Genomic DNA, 15,996 nt, shown 5'->3' on the forward strand with positions numbered 1-15,996 from the left:
TTGAAAAGGTGATACACAGGAATTCCCTGGCAGCTCAGCAGTTAGGACTTGACACTTTCACTGCCATGGCCTGGGTTCGATCTCTGAACTGGGACCTAAGACTCCTCAAGCAGAGCAAGACACGACCCAGAAAAACCAAAACTGTGGTACAGATTGTTTTTTAAAGTGGAAGTGGTCTGAAGGAGAATGAATATTAAATACCTGTTTCTATGGCTTGGGCTTCATTGGTCTTCCATTGCTCCGCTACATCATTTGCTAATGGATCATCTGGATTGGGAGCACTTAACAAAGCCTGGATCGATAGCAGAACTGTGCGGATCTGCAGTGCTGGGGACCACTTATCTACAAAGGCAACAGGCCCAGAATGACCATACATGAAAACAACCCAGAACTGCTGTGTTTCCCTCCCATACTTCTGCGGTCTTCATAAGGTAAGATTATAATATTCAGATTCTCAAAACGGAATGTTTACGAGAAAAAAGGAAAAATTCTTAACAGCATATGATAATAAAGATAACACTTACCTTTCAAAATATCTAAACATATTCTTCCCAACTTGTCTACATTAGGATGATAAATTTTGGTCATGAAACGTACTTTAGGGGCTGCCATTGGGTATTCTTCTGGAAGGAATAGTTCAAGTTTAAAAGTCCCTCCCTCAAAGGGGGAATCCTGAGGGCCGGCAATGACCACATGAAAATAACGGGCGTTGCTCTCATCTGGTTCTGCTTTAATGCCGGGAACTGGTTCTGCCAGCAAACGCTGGGTTTCCTACAACAGAAAAACATAACACACTTGTGAAACAAATACCGTTTTGCTAAACACCAAAATAAAAATTAGAGAAATTTACTCCTTGGAATTGGATATAAAAGAACCTCTCCAATCTCTCAAAGGGTTTCTATTTACCTTATAAAATGTAAAGTTCAAAGAAAACATAAATCATCATAAGCAGCTAAAAGCAACCACCAGCAAATACTGATGACATCATGTACAACTGCAGCTACAAATGTCTACAAATATGTGGAGAATAAGATTAGACTAATGAAATTGATCTTATACCCATGGGAAAGAAAAGGGGGAAAAAAAGAAAAGAACAATAGGATTACTGCATAGGTAAGGTCCTGCTGTTTAAACTTCACCAAAACCAAGCTGTTTAGAAAGCAAAACTAGTTTTTAAAGTCACTGAAAATCTCCCCTCTGAAAAATCTAATGGAACAAAGGAAATACAAGTGCCGAGGCACTTAAACAGGGCTGGAGATTGGCTAGTCTCCAAGCTGATTAGTCTCTAAAATCGAAACTGAACCAAGCTCAAATGGACCCTTACTGCTCCCCCAACAATATCATGAGTTCTCTTTGCCACCTTTCTCCCGCTCCTAATTAACTGAACATTCTTTCTCCTGTCAACCTCCAATACCTCCATCCACTTCTTCACTTCTGGCTGACAACTCTGTTTTGTATTACAGGAGAAAACAGAAACCCCTCCTGAAGCTCACTGCCGCATCTGCACACCAACCTGCACCTGTGGGCCCAGGTGCTCTGCACCTTTTCTTCCATGACTAAGGGAGAAAGGACTGTCACTCTGGACTAAGACCAACCTCTCCTTTAGATCTTAACTCCTCACCTCCTCAAGGACATTGTTCTAGCATCGCCTTCCTCTCTTGAATCACCGTTTCCCCTCTATTGGATTTTCCCCAACTGTACAAACCTAATGTAATTTCTCAAAAAAAAAAAAAAAGAAGGGGAAGGAAATGACCCTGACTTGACTCACCCCCCCCGCCCCCCCCTGCTGCTGCCCCATTGCTTTACTCCTCTTTGAAAGTCATCTAAACTTGCATGTCTCCAACCTCCCTCCTCTGCTCTGGTCTTGAACACAACTCTCGAAGCAGGCTTTAGCTGCCAGCTTGCTTGTTGAGGTCATCAATGAGTCCCACATGGTTAAATCAAATGGCTAATGCTGAACCTTCATCTTAACTGACTTAAAAGCATCATCTTACCCAGCTGGTTTGTGCTCTCCTTGCAAGGCTTTATCCAGCTTCCTGCAGCCACTCTCTCCTGGCTTTCTTCCTAGATGCATGGTATCAACCTCATGCCAACATTACACTACAGAAGGCACCAGGGCTCTGTCTGAGGTCTTCTACTGTGCCTACACACTCCAAGGTGATCTCATCTAGTCTGGTGAATTTAAATAATCAATCCACTCCACGTATGAAGCCTCCCCAAATGCATATTCTGCAGAGATTTCTCCCTGAATCATCCTCCTATTCATAACCCCGTGCTCGACAGCTACTCTTGAATCTCTAGTAACCATCCCAAACTTAGCATGACCTTTCCCACCCTTAACCTGCTCCTCCTCAGAGCATTCATTGAGTCAATCAGAAGTCCATCCTTCCAACTGATCCAATTCTTCCTTCATACCTCACCCATCCAATCTGATCAGCAAACCTTGTTGGCTTAAACTTCAGAATCTACCCATGACTGGACACTGCTATACTTCTGATCATCACTCCATTGCTACACTTCTGATCCAAGCCACCACCATTTCTTACCCAGCAGGCTGCAACAGCCAGCTAACTTATTCTGCCTGCTTCGACCTTGAGTCCCCCAGCCCCCACCTAGTCTGTATTCCACAGACCTTTTAAAAATCAAGGTCCTTATAACCTCCCCCTCAAAAGAATGCATTTATTCCACCTACCTCTTAGTCATCTTCAGCTATGCTTCCCAATCCTCACCACCCTCCTCATCTGCTTTGTTAAAGCAAGGCTAGCTGCTTTGTGCTTCTTCAACCTGTCACGCATACTCCTCCCTCAGGGGCTTTGCTTTCCTTTTCCCCTAAGTGGAATGGCAAACCACTTCAGTATTCTTACCGTGAGAACCCCATGAACAGAATGAAAAGGCAAAAAGATAAGAGGACCCTGAAAGAGGAACTCCCCAGGTCAGTAGGTGCCCAATATGGTTCTGGAGATCAGTGGAGAAATAACTCCAGAAAGAATGAAGGGATGCAGCCAAGGCAAAAACACCACCCTGTTGTGGATGTGACTGGTGACAGAAGCAAGGTCTGATGCTGTAAAGAGCAATACTGCATAGGAACCTGGAATGTTAGGTCCATGAATCAAGGCAAGTTGGAAGTGGTCAAACAGGAGATGGCAAGAGTGAATGTCGACATTTTAGGAATCAGCGAACTAAAATGGACTGCAATGGGTGAATTTAACTCAGACCATTATATCTACTACTGTGGGCAGGAATCCCTTGGAAGATATGGGAGTAGCCCTCATCGTCAACGAAAGAGTCCGAAATGAAGTACTTGGATGCGATCTTAAAAACAACAGAATGATCTCTGTTTCCAAGGCAAACCATTCAATATCACGGTAATCCAAGTCTACGCCATGACCAGTAACGCTGAAGAAGCTGAACGGTTCTATAAAGACCTACAAGACTTTCTACAACTAATACCCAATAAAGATGTCCTTTTCATTATAGGGGACTGGAATGCAAAAGTAGGAAGTCAAGAAACACCTGGATTAACAGGCAAATTTGGCCTTGGAGTACAGAATGAAGCAGGGCAAAGGCTCATAGAGTTTTGCCAAGAGAACGCACTGGTCATAGCAAACACCCTCTTCCAACAACACAAGAGAAGACTCTACACTTGGACATCACCAGATGGTCAATACCAACATCAGACTGATTATATTCTTTGCAGCCAAAGATATAGAACCTCTATACAGTCAGCAAAAACAAGACTGGGAGCTGACTGTGGCTCAGATCATGAACTCCTTATTGCCAAATTCAGACTTATATTGAAGAAAGGAGGGGAAACCACTAGACCATTCAGGTATGACCTAAATCAAATCCTTTATGATTTTACAGTGGAAGTGAGAAACAGATTCAAAGGATTAGATCTGATAGACAGAGTGCCTGATGAACTATGGACGGAGGTTCCTGACACTGTACAGGAGACAGGGAGCAAGACCTTCCCCAAGAAAAAGAAATGCAAAAAAGCAAAATGGCTGTCTGAGGAGGCCTTACATATACCGGTGAAAAGAAGAAAAGTGAAAAGCAAAGGAGAAAAGGAAAGACACACCCATTTGAATGCAGAGTTCCAAAGAATAGCAAGGAGAAGTAAGAGAGCCTTCCTCAGTGATCAGTGCAAAGAAATAGAGGAAAACAATAGAAGGTGAAAGACTAGAGATCTCTTCAAGAAAATCAGAGATACCAAGGGAAAACTTCATGCAAAAATGGGCTCAATAAAGGACAGAAATGGTATGGACCTAACAGAAGCAGAAGATATTAAGAGGTGGCAAGAATACACAGAAGAACTGTACAAAAAAGATCTTCATGACCCAGATAATCACAATGGTATGATCACTCACCTACAGCCAGACATCCTGGAATGTGAAGTCAAGTGGGCCTTAGGAAACATCACTACGAACAAAGCTAGTGGAGGTGATGGAATTCCAGTTGAGCTATTTCAAATCCTAAAAGATGATGCTGTGAAAGTGCTGCACTCAATATGCCACAAAATTTGGAAAACGCAGCAGTGGCCACAGGACTGGAAAAGGTCAGTTTTCATTTCAATCCCAAAGAAAGACAATGCCAAAGAATGCTCAAACTACCGTACAATTGCACTCATCTCACACGCTAGTAAAGTAACGCTCAAAATTCTCCCAAGCCAGGCTTCAACAGTATGTGAACCGTGAACTTCCAGATGTTCAAGCTGGTTTTAGAAAAGGCAGAAGAACCAGAGATCAAATTGCCAACATCTGCTGGATCATGGAAAGAGCAAGAGAATTCCAGAAAAACATCTATTTCTGCTTTATTGACTATGCCAAAGCCTTTGACTGTGTGGATCACAAAAAACTGTGGAAAATTCTGAAAGAGATGGGAATACCAGGCCACCTGACCTGCCTCTTGAGAAATCTGTATGCAGGTCAGGAAGCCACAGTTAGAATTGGACATGGAACAACAGACTGGTTCCAAATCAGGAAAGGAGTATGTCAAGGCTGTATATTGTCACCCTGCTTATTTAGTTTATATGCAGAGCACATCATGAGATGCGCTGGGCTGGAGGAAGCACAAGCTGGAATCAAGATTGCCGGGAGAAATATCAATAACCTCAGATATGCAGATGACAACACCCTTATGGCAGAAAGCAAAGAAGAACTAAAGAGCCTCTTGATGAAAGTGAAAGAGGAGAGTGAAAAAGTTGGCTTAAAGCTCAACATTCAGAAAACTAAGATCATGGCATCCGGTCCCATCACTTCATGGCAAATAGATGGGGAAACAGTAGCTGACTTTATTTTTTTGGGGCTCCAAAATCACTGCAGATAGTGATTGCAGCCATGAAATTAAAAGACGCTTACTCTTTGGAAGGAAAGTTATGACCAACCAAGACAGCATATTAAAAAGCAGAGACATTACTTTGTCAACAAAGGTCCATCTAATCAAGGCTATGATTTTTCCAGTAGTCATGTATGGATGTGAGAGTTGGACTGTGAAGAAAGCTGAGCGCCGAAGAATTGATGCTTCTGAACTGTGGTGTTGGAGAAGACTCTTGAGAGTCCCTTGGGCTGCAAGAAGATCCAACCAGTCCATCCTAAAGGAAATCAGTCCTGAATATTCATTGGAAGGATTGATGTTGAAGCTGAAACTCCATTACTTTGGCCACCTGATGGGGAGAACTGACTCATTGTAAAAGACCCTGTTGCTGGGAAAGATTGAAGGTGGGAGGAGAAGGGGACGACAGAGGATGAGATGGTTGGATGGCATTACTGACTCAATGGACATGACTTTCAGTAAACTCCAGGAGTTGGTGATGGACAGGGAGGCCTGGTGTGCTGCAGCCCATGGAGTTGCAAAGAGTTGGACATGACTGACCAACTGAACTGAACTCCACTAAGTGTTAATTTCGTCAGATCCCAAGATCTCCATTCAGATGTGCTTTCTCAGTGAAGCCTCCATAATTGAATCTGCAAACACCTTTCCACCCTATCCCACACCCTCCCTCTAGCCCGGCTCCTTCTCATCCCCTACATAGTTTCTCTTTAGCGCTCTAAACGTACTATATCCCTCTTATTTTGTTCGGAAGGGGGGATTTGTGTTTGTTGCATTTATTGCTGAATCCTCAGCTTTGGAACAGTGTGCAGTACTACAGATGTTCCATAAACACTTGCTGAATCATGAATCTATTCAATGATACAAAGAACAAGGAATAAGCCATCAGAAATTCCATCTTTAACATTAAAGCAGTTTTTATTCAAAGCAGGATGCACACAACACAAGAAAAAGAATCCACTCAGGTACTAGGAGAAATAATCTATATTTATAGATATTTAGTCAGAAAAATGTTAATATTCAACACACAAACTGACAATAGTATGTATAGTTTTATATATTAGCTCATTATTGACCAGGGGATTTTTGCAGAAACTAACGCCTGTGACTGGCGATTTTTCTCTTAGCTGGCCAAAAATTAATTATTTCACTGACACTATGCAGGTTATTACATTCAATAGTTACAACTGACACAGATGAAAAGTCTTACAATTTTCACGAAATTTCTTCAGTCCACTCTTCTATATAAGCAAAAGAGCTCACTCCAGCAATGTGAGTTTCATTTTCACTTTTTGTATCAGAATCAATCACTAAGGTTTTCTTTTTGTTGGTCTAATATTCGTATCATCTTAATCAGAACTATATTCTGAAGAACGATCATCTTCTGAGACATTAGTATACATGTCACTAGGCTGACAAGCAAAACATCTACATAAAATTCACAAGAAAACTCTTTACTCAAAATTTTGTGATGCATCATTTTTGAAAATTTTATGTTTATAATATATATACAAGGTTGGAACAAAACCCTAACAGAATAAACCGTAAATGATAACAACAACCAGAAGTTGATCAAGTTTAAGCTCTAACAACTTCCCATGGTAATGTTAATTGTATCACCCTCTAAAAACGTATTGATGTATCTCCAGTCAATTACGCATGAGTAGTACATTTTCAGCACTTTCCTGGTGGCTCAATGGTAAAGAATCTACCTGCCAATGGAGGAGATGCAGAGTTCAGTCCCTGGGTTGGGAAGATCCCTTGGAGAGGGGAATGGCTTCAGTAGCCTTGCCTGCAGAATCCCTTGGACAGAAGAGCCTGGCCAGCTACAATCCACAGGGTCGCAGAAAGTCGGACACGACTGAGCAACTGAGTGCACAATACATTTTCAACATTTTGAATATGTGTGTGTAGTCAAAAACACTTAGAACACTGCAGTATTTAAGCTTCTAGATATGAAAAACAATGAATGAGAATACTATACTGATTTCACTTGAGAAAAATTATAAACCTTACACTACTTCATTCTACAGCCTGTAATGCATATACTAGAAAAGAGTTCTCTGTCAGTACAGTTATATACTGGAATAGTCATAAGATGCAGGTATAAAATCAAATTCTTTTCCAAAATGTGTTAAACTCATAGCCATTTAGAGTAATGGTTCAAGACTAGCTTGCTTGATTTTAATCATTCCAATGCCAGGGCAAATAAAAAATTGAAATGCTATAAACTACTTTCAGCAAAATATTCTTTAGATTCAAACAAAGTCAAACATTTTTGGAGCATTAAAAATCTCAAGAGGCAATAAAGAAGCCTCCCATCTTAGGCAATTTTCCAAAATGTAACTAGAACAGGAGTCTGGTCTTCACTTTTAGGAGGAAAAGTAAAGATATTAGGATGAATATTAGGCGTAAAGGAATGAGAAAAGTGATGGTAAAATTCCTTGAATTTTGACTCCTCACCTCCATCCTCCTTTTGTTTTATCCCAATTCTTCATATTTTTAGAAAGTCATCAAGAGAGAGGCTGGGGGAAAAAAGCTGGGGTCCAAGAGTCCCAAAACACCGCTCCCTGGTTACACAAAATAGTGGCAGCTCTATTCAAAGCTATAAAAAGCTGCCAGAAAGCCCTCCAAGGTCACATCCGAAAATAGGGTCGGAATCACTCAGTACAATCGTCACAGACAGATGGAGCTTCACTTCCTCATCTTCAGTTCACCCTCAAAATCAGACACTCTTTCTTAAGAACATACATATTAAATGCATCATGTGAGCTGATCATGTATCAGATTTAATCGGAACACATTCTAGAATAAGCTCTTGGATATGCAAAACTTTTTGTAATAGTTTTTATGTGCTCTCAAGTTCTAATGGATTTTGAGATAATGAATACCCGTGCATAATTATTTGACTACACAGCACAAACCCACAGCATAAATTACAGGAGGAAAAAGAGAATAAAACCCAAACCAAATGGAACAACTCTCCCCCACAGAAATTGTCGATTTTTTTTCCCCTAAAAAGGCAAAAACTGGGTAGGAACTAAAATCCTTCTGCTACTACTCACACACAGTTAACTTGAGACACATCCTAGTTTTATACTATCCTTTGGCAGAAAGACAGCGAAGTATTCTTCAAGTCTTAGAAACAACAGGTTCAAATTATTACTGCCTCACTTAACTACATTTCTGCAGAAATTTATACTGCTCTGAGCTTCAGCTTCCTCAGCTATATAGTTAACATTACCTCTTATGTAGAATTGCTATGAGATAACATTGTAAAATGACTTGACAAATGAAGTCACATAAGAAGGCCAGTCCACACATAACCAACTGAAAAATAATACAGGGTAAGAACAAAGCACAGAAACAAGTCTCAAGATTTATTAAATAACAGTATTCATTTTTAAAGAAAACAGAGTATAACTTTTAGTTGCATTTTGTGATCCTATCTGTTTAAAAGCAATCCTGGGACTGAATCTCAAGTATAACTCAAGTTAGGCCATGAAAATAGAAAAGTAATGTAGACTATGTTTAGAAAACTGGTTACTAAAAAACAGAAAGGAAAGTACATAAAAGCAGAATATGAATTTAAGTGGCAACAAGATTAGGCCTCAAGGAAAATATCTCATTTTACCGAAGGCATACAGCAGTTCATGCTACAAATACTTTCAAAGGAATTAAATAACATCAAATTGATCTGATTATCAATAGCTCTTTTGGGACTCAAAGAGCTAATCCCAGAACGACACCACTGTAAATAATAACACTAAACTCCATTTATTAGGACTTCTGTTTTTAGATTCAATAATAATGTGTGTACACTTCCCTGGTGGCTCAGCTGGTAAAGAATCTGCCTGCAACGTGGGAGACCTGGGTTCAATCCTTGGATTAGAGGAAGATTCCCTGGAGAAAGTAATAGCTACCCACTCCAGTATTCTGACCTGGACAATTCCATGGACAGAGGAGCCTGGCAGGCTACAGTCCATGGGGTTGCAGAGTTGGACATGACTGAGCAACTTTCACTTCACTATGAAATAGTATAAGGTCTCACACGTTCTATGGTAATGAATTATGTACGGTAAAATTTTAGATAACAGTATTTTTAGAAACAGTGGTAATCTGCATGTGTGAAAAGTTGCCCCATTTATTAACTATTCATATATACACCTCCTAATGGCTCAGACGGTAAAGAATCTGCCTGCAATGCAGGAGATCCAGGGTTCAGTCCCTGGGTCCGGAAGATCCCCTGCAGAAGGGAATGGCTACCCTCTCCAGTATTCTTGCCTGGAGAACCCAATGGACAGAAGAGCCTGGTGGGCCGCAGTCCATGGGGTCGCAAAGAGTCCGGCACAATTGAGAAACTAACACACTTTGCATGTAAACCCCCACATGTTATACCTACAGCAATTAGATTTTCCCCCTTTTAGAATATTCTCTGAAACACAAAACTGCAATTGTGAATCTTTTAACTCATCTAAGATCTGAGTATACTAAATAACTCATCAATTTCTTATCATAAGTCATGAAATGAGAAATGCCTCAGTGATGCCTACTCTGTCTACTGCAACCTGTCACTATATCTTTAAATGACTCTAAAATATTAACAGGGAATTCTTTTGGGCGATTATCAATAAAGCAAAGATCAATTTTTCATTATAAACACAATTGTAAATTACTTGAGGGCATCTGCAAGTTCACCCTTGACATTTAAGTGGGCATTTAAAAAACATAACCAATGTTTTTTGAGTATTATGTCCCTAACATCTTATCCATGAGCCCTATGATTTTTATCATATGATTTTGCTTATTAACACAATAAATTTTAGAAACATGTATGTCTCATTATAGAAGTGACCATATGTATTCTAGCTGCCTTAGGAACAAAACCGAAGTTGTGCTCAATTTCCTCATTGTATTACTTCCTTACAAATCATAATGCCAGGTAGAGGTACATCATGATAAAAATGGGTCAGTGAATGCTTTTCTCCATAGCAGTGCTGTTGACAAGAACTATGAGTCACATGTGTAATTTAAAATTTTCTAGTAGCCACATTAAAGAGTAATGTGGTAAAAAGATAAAATTAATTTTAATGTTTTATTTCACCCAATATATTCAAAATAGCATTTCAACATATAACCAATGTAAAACTTACTGACATAATTTATAATCTTTTTTCATACTTAGTCTTCAAAATCCAGTGTGTAATTTATACTTACAGCACATATCAATTTGAACTAGGCACCTTTCAACTACAATCTGCACATGAAGCTAGTAGCTACCAAACAGGACAGTGAAACAGAAGACAATCCTGTTATATAATAATTTTACTTGCAGGTCATAAAGAATAACTTACTTTATTTCATATAATGAGTAAAATTTGGTAGAGAAACTTTAAAGTATCCCTGTGTGTGCTCAGTCGATCAGTCATGTCCAACTCTTTATGACCTCATGGACTGTAGCCCACCAGGATCCTCTGTCCATGGCAATTCTCCAGGCAAGAATACTGGAGTGAGTTCCCATGCCCTCCTCTAGGGGATCTTCCCAACCCAGGGATCAAACCCAGGTCTCCTACATTGCAGGTGGATTCTTTAGAGTCTGAGCCACTAGGGAAGCCCTATTTTCCCCACAGAAAATTCTTCACAAACAAGTAATGTCAGGGTAATTCCTTGGTGCTTCAGTGGTTAACACTAGGTGCTTTTACTCCAAAGGGCAGAGGTTCGATCCCTGGTCAGGGAACTAGGATCCCACAAGCCAGAGGGTACAGACAAAAAAAAAAACAAAAAAGAGTAAAGTCAAAACATCTCAATCACTAGAGACAGGAATGTGTGTTACTGTTTGTTACAGTCATAAGACTGTATTTGAAAATGATGACTTATAGCAATTAAAAAACACTGCATGGAGAAAAATTGATTCAAACAAGGCAAATTCATGATGAAACAGGTTAATCAGTGAGAAATAATTTTAATTTTTATGGCTCACACTACCCCCTAGTGGATATAAGACATAATCTACTTTTAATTCCTTTTCCTTGGTAAATGAAAAATCTGATGATCATAAAAATTAATCACGTTATCCTAACTCACCATTTTTTTTTTTTTTAACTCACCATTTTTTAAAAACGGCTTATTCTAAACTTAGATGAGAATGATGATTCTCAAGGCACACCCTCTTCTTCCTCCTTTTTCTCCCTTTTTCTACTCCCACATACTTGTTTTTAGGTGGTATATTCAGAAAAAGAAAAATGGAGGTAACTGTTTCAAAGGCTCTGGATACTAAGGGCTAAATCTTAGATTTTAGACCAAGGTATCACACTTTGTTGAAAAACTTTACTTCCTGTCAGACTGCTAAGTAACTGTTAGGAAAGTAATACCATTCTACTTGGAGTAATACCCAAGAGATGGGATGGGATGAGTTGCACAAGAAATCTGTTTTAATTTTTCTCCTCTATCCAAGACCAGATCAATACTTTGGTGTTAAGTTCAGTGAAAAGGAATGGAGACTTAGGAGCCAAAGAAGGACTTTTCAAAGGCTAAGTATATCTGACCAACTTATTCCTCAGGTCTGATTAGTCTGGAAGCATCTCCCCTGTACTCCCAGTTTCCTGTGCATTAATTACCTCCACTCCCCTTATTATAACTAGCACAATAATCTGGTTAACTTAGTTGGACCCTACACTATTTGAAGATGAGCATTCCAGCTACCAAATGGTAGTTTTAAGTGCTAAATACAGGTTTCTTCCAGGAATAAAAGCAAGCACACTCAGGTTCCACACAGAGCTAATGAGAAGGATTACCATACCTGCTGTGTTAGTAACTTCCACCCCAGGAACGGCATGTACAATTATTCCAATCACTGACAGTGGACAAAAATCTGAAAATTCTTACTAACAAACTGTGTATCCACCAAGGAAAGCTGTTAGGCTGAATTCCTTGATTCCCTCATCTGCTGTTCCCCACTAAACGCACGAGGACATGCTGCAGTCTGTGTCTTATACTCCCGACCACTAGTCAGTAAACTCCATGAGGTCAGGGGCTCCATGCAATTATCAAGTAAACTTTCCTGACTCACAGAGAGTAGAAAAGTTCAAGTAATAAAAACAAACTAGGTCAAATCCTGATGTTTGAAATGTATCATTAACTCATTTAATCCTCAGACCCATTCTACACATGCGGAAAATGATGAACCAAGAGTGACCACTGACAGGGACTTCCCTGGTGGTCCAGTGGCTCCAAGACTCTGCGCTCCCAAAGTGGGGGTCCTGGGGTTCGACCTCTGCTCAGATCATGCAGATCTGAGATCTCTGCTCACATCAGATCTCTGTTTGATCATGCACACAGCAACAAAGATTTCTCTCTCTGCAACTAAGACCTGGAACAGCCAAAATAAAATTAAAAAAGAAAAAGAGTAACCACTACAGTATAACAACAGTAAATCTCAAATGTTTGTCATGACAATAAAATAGCACAGAAGTTAAGGAAAGGCTTCACAGTGATGTAGAAGTGCTTCATGAAAAAGGTAAATTAAACCATGTCACCTTTATTTTTCTTTTGGGACTGTCAACTGAAAAAGTATATAGTCTTACTGAAATAAATAAGGTAAAAAAAATATGCGATATTTGATTTAAAACCTGACATATATAATTTTGGCTTCCCTGATAACTTAGTTGGTAAAGAATCCGCCTGCAAGGCAGGAGGCCCCGGTTCAATTCCTAGGTTGGGAAGATCTGATGGAGAAGAGATAGGCTACCCACTCGAGTATTCTTGGGCTTCCCTGGTGACTCAGCTGGTAAAGAATCCACCTGCAATGTGGGAGACTGGGTTCGATCCCTGGGTTGGGAAGATCCCCTGGAGACGGAAAGGCATACATAATTTTGACCTCAAACTATCTGTTATATGGTAAGCCATTTTATCTCTCATACTGCACAAATCATTGTGCTCTAAAATGTTCTTGTGACTCTGAAATACAAACTTACTAACAAATGTATTAATTCCTCACTTTGCTCATAGTATTACTGTATCAACTAACTCTGAGTAAGAGAGTCCGTTGCCCCCTCCCACCCCAGGAATTCATTTCAACCTGAGTATAAAGCATACACTGTTCTTGACTTAAAATTTCATAAAGTATACATAAGTCAGTCTTTTAAAGATGCATTTTAGAATGGGAATGTCAAGGTCTTGGAGTAGGTTCAGGTTTGAGTCAGAGACACTAGATGAACAACAGGACTAGATCAGGGCATATTTTTTCTTGGCTGTTTCTAAAGACACTTTGTTTTCTGGAAACTTTACATCTCCATCTTTTTTTTCCCTTCGTTTTTTTCCATAGGATTTGTAAATATTGACATCACAGTTAAAGATGATATCAACTACTCCTTCATGAAAACACTCATGAACATCAACACTCATGAAATTCTTGGTGATAAAAATGTCCTTTGAATACCCAGCACTGTAATTAGACATGAGTAGACTCATAGAAGCTATTTCTCCATTTCTCCTGATTTCTTATTTGATGGATGCCATAAACTTTATGGCCTGGACTGTAGGACAAAAAATAAAAATAAGCCTTTAATGATTTGAATAACGTAACTGTTTTAATGAATTCCATCTTCGGAATGGTATCTTGGAACTCTGAATGAAGGGAGGGCTGAAAAACAGTAAAACCTCATCACTGGGGTTGCTATTGGCCAAGGCACTTAAGGCACTGTTAATAAACTGTAAACAAAAAAAACTCGCATATTTAAGATTCTGTGAGGGGACGTGTAAGGGTGTCTTCTGAATTTATCCTGAACAGAAATAGAGAAGATTTTTGAATGCCTGTTCCTGTATGGTGAACACTAATTATGAGTGATGCTACACCAGCAAAAACCAGTGAACCTGTAACATTTCAAAAAATTCAGATAAGTTAAAAATGATCTAGACTATGGGTTTCTTTCTCCAAGCTTTAACTCATTGTTTGAAGTTGGAAATTCATTTTAAAGCCCGTATGTGTAAGCTTAGCCATTTATCTATAAATTGGTCCACTATTAAGCAATGATAAAAATTCCCCATTTGTTCATACCTTCCCCTCCTCCTCCTTAGTGCAATGTTCAGATTGAGAGCTTGAGAAGAATGCAAAAATTTGAAGTAACTGTTACAGGAAAAGAAAAATTATCTATGGTCACACATAGGCCTGCCTGGCACCATAAGGCAAAAGGAGATTCACAGAAGACATTCGTCATTCCTTTACCTGACAGCAATGTCATTCCTTTACCCAACAGCTAGAAGATTTGGAGATTACACTCCCCATATATTTGGAGATTACACTCCCCAACCTTCATAGATCCTCACCTGCCTCAACAGAAGCTTTAGTCTTATTTCCTAACTCTCTTGCAACCCAGCATGTGAGACCCAGGCGCATTCAAAACCTGTGCTTCAGAAACTAAAGATACGAAATAAGAATCCCTTCTGGAAGGAACAGCAGGAGTTACCCATAGACAGCCAAGTGTAGCATCAGCAACCACACTGCAGTGTGTGATGCATGCAACGTCCGCAGTGAAGTCAGTGATGTGAGTCTGAGCCTTGTTCCTAGCTGCCTCTCCCTTTGGCGCTCCTGAAGGCTGTGTTAGATATATCATAACCCAGTAAATACTACTGCGGATTAAAACAGCCAAAGCTGGCTTTCACTGCTTGCTAAAAATAAAGTCTAAATTAGAAAAGAAAGTGAAGGTTAAGAGCTAATGGCCTGGGTGGGGGGTGAAGAGGTTAAGCAGCAGCAATCTTTGCGAATTAAGCGGGGTCAGAGGAGGAGAGCACTGAAGCTGGGTAATCTCTTTATCAAAGAACTTCTACCAAGTTTAAGGGCCTTTAAAGAGGGAGCTAACTTCACATTAGACAGCTAACTTCAACTAGGCAGCCTGGTGTACCTCCTAGGGAAAAAACTTTAGAGCTAAGAATCTGAATTTAATTCCAGTTCTAATTGTATAAAACCATACAAATTCATTTACCTCCTCCACCTACTAAAATGTGGTCCCTTAGACATTTCAAAGGTTCTCTCTAGCACTAAACTTGGCTGAACATTATTGGAATGGATTAAATCTTACTGCTGTATGCTTCCTTCTACTGGAAAGTCCCCTTCTGTAATACTCTTTAACCTTGTGTAATCACTGTTCAATACTCAATATTTCATCTTTCCTGTTGAGAAAAGGGATATTATGCATACAGTATTATATCCCCAGCATCTATGCCAATGCTTAAATATCTAAATAAGGAAGAAACTTGTTGCTTATGGTACCTGCTTTCCCCCCAAGATTATTTCACCTGCTCATTAAAAGAAAAAAAAAAGAAATCTTAAAATTGCCATACTCCTAATAACCAAAATCTGGTTAATATTCCAGCACATATTTGTTCTGATAAAGACAAAAGTCCTTAGAAACAGTTTAATACGTTTACACTTTTTGATTTATTATGTCACTGCATGGTGCTTTCCTGGTTGCTTTATAGATAATGAATATTCTTTGCAAACCAAATGACATAAATAGGCACTTCCCCTGGCTGGCCTACCAGCTAGCAGCTACACCTCTACCACTACTAGACATCATCTATTCAATCCTTTTCCTTGATTACTAGTTACTTCAGGTTTCAAACACGGCAATCACAGGAAAATTCAAGTGCTAAAAGCTTGAGGACTCCACT

General features: G+C 39.6%; 1 protein-coding gene and 1 long non-coding RNA gene across 2 annotated transcripts in view; one reads left to right on the plus strand and one right to left on the minus strand.

Moving 5' to 3' along the window:
* UBE2N (ubiquitin conjugating enzyme E2 N) overlaps nucleotides 1-15,996 on the minus strand; it is a 40,284-nt gene that overhangs the window by 1,357 nt on the left and 22,931 nt on the right. The window contains exons 2-3 of the mRNA XM_061415743.1: nucleotides 525-771; nucleotides 202-342 (exon numbers count right to left, since the gene is read on the minus strand). Of these exons, the coding sequence (XP_061271727.1) occupies nucleotides 202-342; nucleotides 525-771 (388 nt within the window). The remainder of the gene's footprint in view (nucleotides 1-201; nucleotides 343-524; nucleotides 772-15,996) is intronic.
* Nucleotides 342-11,420, plus strand: LOC133247230 (uncharacterized). The gene is made up of 2 exons (XR_009736331.1): nucleotides 342-431; nucleotides 1,464-11,420. It is a non-coding gene; the product is annotated as an uncharacterized LOC133247230 (long non-coding RNA).

The sequence above is a fragment of the Bos javanicus genome, chromosome 5 (assembly GCF_032452875.1).
Source record: "Bos javanicus breed banteng chromosome 5, ARS-OSU_banteng_1.0, whole genome shotgun sequence".
In the NCBI taxonomy this organism is placed as follows: Eukaryota; Metazoa; Chordata; class Mammalia; order Artiodactyla; family Bovidae; genus Bos; species Bos javanicus.